This window comes from Brienomyrus brachyistius, chromosome 18, assembly GCF_023856365.1.
Source record: "Brienomyrus brachyistius isolate T26 chromosome 18, BBRACH_0.4, whole genome shotgun sequence".
NCBI lineage: Eukaryota > Metazoa > Chordata > Actinopteri > Osteoglossiformes > Mormyridae > Brienomyrus > Brienomyrus brachyistius.
In genome coordinates, this window is record NC_064550.1 from 19,968,943 (window position 1) to 19,976,955 (window position 8,013).

The following is an 8,013-nucleotide window of genomic DNA, read 5'->3' on the forward strand; positions in this document are numbered from 1 at the left end:
AAACAGAAGGTCAACGTCCGTACCCAGGGCCGGCCAGGGAATTGCAAAGTGGCCCTGGACTTTCGCTCATACTGGAGAGGGTGAGGAGGCTAATTTTACTGTGCTACAACCCCATGGGTGCAGCAGGAGAACGCCTGGTTTGTCAGATGGCCTGGCCAGCCCTGTCCGTACCCAGCCGCCTGTCGCCCAAGTAAACTGACATGACGGCTTATTGAAATCATTACCCATGTAAAATCATTTAATCTTTCGCGTAATTTTCTACAACTATCGTCGTCTGTTTAAAGTGCATTTCTCATACAGGCCTCCTCTACATCTTAGCCCAGATTACTAAAATAAAAAAAAAATAAAAAAAAATCAAGTTTGACTACCACTCAGGTTATATAAATACATTTAAAGCCAACTTGCTGGACCTTTCAGGAAAGGTCTGCACCTTCTGCTGGGACCATACAGTCATACAATCCAGTCTCCAAACCCCAATTATAGGTACTGAGATAGGCATGTGGTTTGGGACAAAAGAACATCTTCCTCTTTTTCCTTTGGGAAAAAAAAAACACAAACCTTTCCAACAACACATGCAGACGCTCCAAAACGGAAAATATACGGAGGAATCAGCTGATCCAGACACCCCCAAAGGTATAAGAATTACATCAGGTTTTACTTCTCCACACAGCTACTGTATTCTTTACTTTTAAAATATTTACAAAATATGTATAGATTAAAGGATAATTTGTACATAAACAACACATTTGTGTTTGACTAATGAATAATTACTAGCCATTGTGAAAATAATCAAAAAAACCTATTAAGCCTATTAAGAGATAAGCCAAATTAGATGTTAATGCAATATAGATGTAGATTAATCGCAGATTTAGTTAAGAAATCCAGACTTAAGGTCATTACATCGGAAAAAGCCAATGATTTCCTTCACGGGGCAGCAAAACTCCAAACTCGAATGTGCTGTATTGCATGATTCACAACAAAATCAAACACAACACAACATATTCTTATCCCAATGATTTTTAAACACTTCTCTTTCTATTTATTTGATGACATATTTCACATAATTAATGACAAATGGTTTTACATATCTAGTTCTCAGAATAAAAAAAAAAATGCATAAATATAAAAGTTCTAACAGTAATTCACAATTACTTCAAGAAAATCCCAGTGAGAAAATCCCAGTGCACTTCACAGACACTGGTGATTGTCCCTTTAAGGTACGCATCGCCGATCACACATCATTTGCTTTTAGGTTAAAAAGCAGCAATGTGTGACTGAGGCTGTTGAAATCATTTCTCCTCCATGCCTCTCCACTGGAGGGGGGGGGGGTCCCTACTTCCTGGGAGAGAGTCTGTGGATGGATGCTATGGTTCTGGCAGAGGCCCGATGACTGAAGCTACCTTCCCTGAGGTCACTGTTGAGCAGCACAGACTGCAGAGCCTGGGCATAAGCTGGGGCGAAGGAAGACACCACCCAGTGAGGACAACACACCATATAACAGGCAGCCGGCAGCAAAAATACCCAGCAAACCTCATCTACTCTTCAGATAACTGTTGTGAAGTGCTGCTTTTGTTTTTCAGTTCCGCGTCAGACAGACAGCACAGGTTCCAAACTGACATCCAGGACTGTACTAATAGCAGAGACTCCAGACACTTGTCAAATGATCCACGAGGCCTGAAAATATGTGGCAACTAAGCAACACTATTGCTAAATATAATCAGACAGTGCTTACTAATAATATTTTTGTCCTCTCTTTATCGCCATTATTATTAAACGTAACTTTTCTTTACTTGTCCACTCTTACCCAGCTTAGAGACCACGAATAAAAAACAGGTTTATTACCCATATATTGCTGGTATATCTAGCGCTTCTACGTTTATCATCATAAAATTAATCACCCAGCAAAATAGGTAGATGTGAAGATGTATCCAGGGATAAGCAAAGCTTGCTGACCTTTGGGGTTGTGGTAGAAGACACAGTTGTTAGCGCAGGTGTCGGGATGAGAGTCCCAGAAACTCTCGCCACAGCAGCAGAGGGGGGGCAGGTCCGCCTTCTCTTGTGCCACCCTCTCCTTCATCTGAGCTGTCAGGGCCTCGATAAATCTACGCACCGGCACATGACCAATGCCTTGATTCATATTGCACAACATTAGCACCTCAGTTCGAATACAATGTCTTTTCATGCAATCATTCTTATCTGCAATGTTTACAAAGTACAGTATGTCCAGTTATAATGACTGATAATCATAGTGTACAAAATACACTAATTGATATCTGCAGGGTCACCACTACAACACCGGTGATATTTTCCACACCAAAACGCAGGATAAAATAGTGAATTCTATGGCCCCAGGAGTACCTCGTGGTCTCCCGATCTTTCCGCGCCCTCTCCCTCTTTGCCATTTCTTCCAGCGCCTGCTCTTTCCCCAGCCGCAGGCCCTCCAGATTCAGCCGCTCGCGCTCCGTGGCCGCCTCCATCTCCGCCAGGTGCTGAATCTGCCTCTCCTCCTCCAGCCGCCTCCGCTCCTTGTCGCTCTTAATACTGTAGCAATTAACGCGCGTGGTAAAGGGAAAAGGGGAAAACCTGGGCAATCACTCCGAAGCCACAAGATAAAATACTGCTCATGACAGTTTCAGCCACTGCTCACTGCAATGGCATTATTTAGGGTGAGAGGGCCACCCACATCATCGCATTAGCTGTCTGGGGAGAGGAAGTCCTCTAAATACCTAGCTGGTTTGTGTTCTGTCAAGTCGGAAAGACCACTATAAGCTAGACTTAAGACAGAGGGGGAGGTTGGTCATTCCTATTAGGAAAATGGTTAATCGATTCACCAAATACATTCATCTTGTAGTTTCACTCCCTGCCAAATAGTGCGATATACACTTTTTTGTAGTGATGGACAAAATGACGCTTCATGAACCATCTGTTGTATTTTTTGACCCCACTAGATGGTGCTCTTTTCAAAAAAGGGCACTAAGCATGTCCCAAAGTAAACCAAGGGCACCATCTAGTTGGGGTGAAAAAATACAGTAAATGATTGATAAGGTGTCATTTTGTCCATCGCTACTTATCAATAGTGGTAGCTAAATTAAGCTTTTTTGAACCATTTGATGTATTTTTTCACTTAACTAGATGGTGTTTATAAAAGGGCTCAGAGCAGGCCCCAAAGCAAACCAAGAGTGAAAAATACAGTAAACGGTTCATCGAGCTTCACTCAGCCATCACTACTTCTCAGTAACAAATTCTCCAGGAGAGGGTGGAAGACAGCTACGAAATTGCAACTCGAGAACATTAGCATGGAAAACGCCGAGTCCCAAACCTCCTTAGAGATGGGGCATTATGGGATAGAGTGAAAGTCACATGAGCCATCAGACCAGACATTCGTACATCAAGTGCAGGAAGAAGCGTGACGCTTGTACAGTGACTCATGACTAAAACTGAAAGCTGTGAGAATAATGGCAGAGGGGCCACCTTTCGATTCTTCTCAGATGTTTCCTCTGGCGGTGAAGCTCCTTCACCTGCGCTCTCTCGATGTCCATGAAAAGGCGTCGGTACATGAGGAACTGAGATTGTCTCTGTATAAAAAAAAAAACATGAGTGTTAGAGTAGAGGTACTTTAAGTAGGTACTGCTGAACGAGTAGTGAAACACACGCTAAAATAAACCGTACTGAGGGAACCTATGCTATTAAAGCTTCGGAAAATTAATTACAATCATCATATAAACAATTTTTACTATATACACAGTCCTAAGGGCATGACATTATGTCAGTGATACACTTAGACCTAAATTTACCCTGACAAATAAAAGCTTGGGTCTCATATATGCTGATAAGCCCATTTAAACTGATGAGTAGTAGACAGATGGCAGCACTGAGTAGATGTCAGCATGCTATTTGTGAAAGAGGATTCACGCATTAAATGGCAATATTGAGGAAATGACTGAATCCAAGTGAACAGGGATGATGAACTGCTGACGATCTACGTAGTCTTTAGTTGAAAAGTAACACTAAGAATAACAGAATTTATACTGCAGCTAAAGAGTGGCCCAAATAGCACACTTATAATATCCCACGAAAAAAACTGAAGTCACATTATATGCAATTTTCGTTACTATGATTTGAGTAACTCATCACATATTTAATAATTTTAATTAATATCCTTTCTAAGATGGAGAAACAGTGGAAAGTACTTGCGTTTCCATGCATGCAGATTTGTGGCTTTGTGACTGATGTGAGGAAATCAGGAAATGCAAACCAGAACAATGGTCACAGCCCCTTCACATGTCACACAACTAAGGTGACTATTCAGAAAGAAACTCTTAATATGTCCTCTTACAATTCCCATAGCCTGAGGGAGCAATTATTTTGCAGTATCATTCTTAGGATTCTGAGGCATTTTACAAATTTCAGCATACAGCATTGGTTTAGCATCGTTGGGGGGTGGTTGAGGGGTGATCTTATCCAGAAAGGGCCGCTGTGTATGTGGGTTTTCACTGCAGCTCCCTAATTAGATTACTAATTAGAGGACTGATTGGCTGAAGAGTTCTCACACCTTGGTTTGAACAGCTGACCTAAAGGTTATCCCCAAAACCTGCACACACACCGGCCCTTTGCGGATAAGATCGCCCACTTTGATTTAGAACAATCCCTTCCCCAACCCAGCGCAGAACCTGTTTCTTCATCTCATCCTTATCTTCTGCTGGCCAAAGGACCTGGGAAGCCCTGTAATGCGTGCTGAAGGTGGCACTGGACCCAGCAGGGTAGGGTTCTCGCAATGGCCTCTCGGACACCTGAAACACACGACACGGTTCACGTTGCTCTGCTGAATAACGCCGTGAATGAAGTGGAACTGACTGACTTTCTGGAAACCGCCACTCTTGCTGACCTCTGCCTTCTCGCTCCGATTTTGCAGGTCGAGAGGTCGATCGTGTTGGCCGATCAGGAGGATTTCATCCTCTTCTACTTCCTCTGAACGCTGTGGATGAGGCAGAGGCATCAGCGCAACAGGAAAACGGCCGAAACAAACTGTAGTTGACCAAACTTCTTTTTAGGCTGATGAATAGCACAAGAGACTTACACTTCTAGTAGGAGAGCTCTTCCACATGCCTCCAGGGAGGTCAGACATTTGTTCTCCATCTTGAAGCAACTGACAGGAGGCCAGCTTGTGTCTGACCTGCTTCATTACTGTGCTAAGCTTCATTAAAAACAAAAAAACGTAATGAGTTTCCCGTACAAGCAGAAAATAATTATATCTTAATTATACAATGCTTTTCCCCCAATGGCATACAAAACCACGAGTCTATGCTTACATTTGGTATGCAGACAGGAATCTTTCACCTGTATATTCTCATACGCGGTGTCCAGAGTCCCTACCTGGTGTTCCTGCATTTTTCCTGGACGGTCCCAGTCGTGGGATGACAGTGCCTGGGCACTCACCCAGCGCGATCCAGAGCTACAGATGGCCACCTCCCTCTGGTTGCAAGCGGGGAACGCTCGCTTCCCAGGAGTGAGATTCAGGGCTGTTTCACTAGACTGCTGGAACACCCTCCCCTCACGCTCTGCCTGCATGGAGATGCTGCTTAGCGATCTGAACGGCACTCTCATAGTGAAGTCACGGGGATGATCAATCGGCGTAATCGAGGTTGTGGGACCTGGCTCACCATCTCGCGGGTCTTCTGCAGCTGTTGCCTCTTGTGCACCCTTGCTTGCTGGGCCACGCGCCGGCGCACCCGCTCCTGGAACCTCCGCAGGTTCTCCTCCTTCTCCCTGCGCAGCTCCATATGCTGCTCTTCCAGCACTGATGCAAGGAGCTGCCTCGCACACACCCAAGGGGCAAAATATCACGTAACCCACAGATGAAAATCAATATTCGTTTATGAAAAAAAGCCACATGTGCAATATGTAGGTTACACCAGGGTTTGCCAGCTCCCACGCATCGGGCCTGACACCCTGTCAGACTGTCACGCACATGCAAGAAATCTTATGGCAAATCTATATTATTCCATTATAATCCTACAAAACCGCTGAGGCAGTTTGCAAACCCCACAGACTATTTACAAGGTAATTAAACTGTCACATACTTCTAAATGCGTGTGCAGACTATTCTCGAATAGAAAATCTCACCCCAGCCAGCTGATGTAAGTCGGCAACCCTTCAATACCAAGCAAGTCAAAAAAGGTGCAGATACCAACTTCAGTGTAAATCACATGGACCAGTACTTACAACAGGATGTTCCTCACAGTCGATCCCACTCTCCACCCAGGCACCCACCGGCATTATTGCCTGATTCCTCTCGGCTAAAATTTTGTGGTTGACGAGAATCGGGGCTTTGGGTTTACTCGTTTTACTAGCGGCATGCTTGTTCTCTTGTTTAATCTCCTTTCGTGTCGCTTTAAAGTTACCTTTTGCTTTCGGGGTTTTTAAATGATTCATCTTGCAAAGGCTAACTGACAGCTACTCTCATCAATAACTACACGCAAAGGGAAAACTCTCCTCATAAAAGCACAGTTGTGCCAAACTAACTATATTACCTATCACTTAACTTCGATACAAATAACATGCATATTCTGTGACCGAAAAGTTTATTTCCCAAACGGCCACTTTGTTGATAACGACGTTACCGCCTTCGCAACCATTTACTTCCAGCTCCCGTAATACTATTGGTTGCGGATTTTAAATCTCTTTGTTCATTCGTCATTTTTTTATGCCAATCTATAGTAGACCACTCCTTCCGTGTAGTGAAAAATATATCCGGTGTGGAACTTTGTTTATCATAGAATAGTTCCGCAAGGTGAAGAAAATTATTAATCTGGTTTTATTGCATTGTTCTTGACATAGTTTAAATTAACAGTTGTGTAAATGTTCGATATAAGTCTAGTAACATTGAATAAACAATTTCAATAGTTTTACATATTCAGTTTTACTGCTTAAACTTTCCATTGCTGTTAATAAAGGTAACAAAGTAGTAAAGAAAAAAAAATTGCGAAAAACAGGGGAGATATTTAATTATCCTGGGTGATTATCAAGTTGCACTAAACAAATTATGCAACAGTCCTCTGCTTATATGTTATATGCAATAATAAGACTTTCATTCCTTTCCCTCTTCACAATGCTTGAATTTTTCAGCAACACAACCAGCAAACAAAAGGCCAGCTGTCTCATGGGTATGAATCAGCAAATGGATGTTTGTGTGTGTGTGTATTCGTGTGTGTGTTTCAGTGAGAGAAAATAACAAATTCTAGTTTACAAAGGGGCACAGTCATATAGTGTCAAAGGTTAAAAATTTGCTTTGAGGGACTCTTCAAATTCCCTTTTTTTTTGTTGTACTGTTACTGTTGCTTAATAAATAGCATGTAAATAAGCAATTTCACATATTTATATTGCAAGCAGATTTGCTGATTTTCTGAGAGACAAGTGATGGTTGTGCTTGTCATTTTTTGGCAGAAAACTATGTCTCATCTCTGATACTGGGTGTGAAAGCAGTTTCTGGGTTCACACACACACACACACACACACACACACACACACACACACGCACACACACACACGCACACACACACACACACACACACACACACAGGTTTGTAATTACATCTTTGTGGGAACTTGCCATCTAACTGAACTTGCTATCTCATTCTCACATTCACTTTGCTGTTTTTGAATCTACATTCAAAGCTTCAGGTTATGTAACCACTGTGTTTTCAAAGTTTTTTAAAAATTCTGTCTTAAAATTCCGCAGAATACTGATTTATCAGGAGTTTTGTCTCCCCAAAGGTCATTATAAACATAAACATATTTCTGAGGAAGAATAGAAACAAAACACAGTCGTTCTGCTCTCATTATGAAGCGACCACACAAGAAAAAGCAAAGTACCTTGGTGTGGATCCAGAATATGAGAAAAATAAAGTGTTATTTATTCATCCATCCATCCACCCATCCATCCATTATCTGCTGCTCTCGGGGTCTTGATCACAAGCGAGGAAGGCAGTAACTCATCCCCCACTAGGAAAGGCG

At 42.6% G+C, this 8,013-nt stretch overlaps 1 protein-coding gene across 1 annotated transcript; it reads right to left on the reverse strand.

Annotated features, from left to right (window-relative positions):
- Positions 1–1,013: 1,013 nt before the first annotated feature.
- Positions 1,014–6,659, reverse strand: ccdc15 (coiled-coil domain containing 15). Its single transcript, XM_048983126.1, has 10 exons — positions 6,223–6,659; positions 5,661–5,810; positions 5,374–5,562; positions 5,078–5,194; positions 4,886–4,975; positions 4,671–4,790; positions 3,472–3,575; positions 2,359–2,541; positions 1,954–2,102; positions 1,014–1,451 (listed from the first exon to the last, which is right to left on the reverse strand). The coding sequence occupies exons 1-10, from the start codon at positions 6,430–6,432 to the stop codon at positions 1,333–1,335; spliced, it is 1,431 nt and encodes a 476-aa protein (XP_048839083.1). The 5' UTR covers positions 6,433–6,659; the 3' UTR covers positions 1,014–1,332.
- Positions 6,660–8,013: the final 1,354 nt, after the last annotated feature.

Coding starts and splice junctions, on each gene's coding strand:
- ccdc15 (XM_048983126.1), bottom strand. CDS start 6,432: ATGAATCATTTAAAAACCCCGAAAGCAAAAGGTAACTTTAAAGCGACA. Junction 5,195..5,373: donor GAAAAATGCAGGAACACCAG/GTAGGGACTCTG, acceptor TTTTTAATGAAG/CTTAGCACAGTAATGAAGCA. Junction 4,976..5,077: donor AGAGCTCTCCTACTAGAAGT/GTAAGTCTCTTG, acceptor CCTCATCCACAG/CGTTCAGAGGAAGTAGAAGA.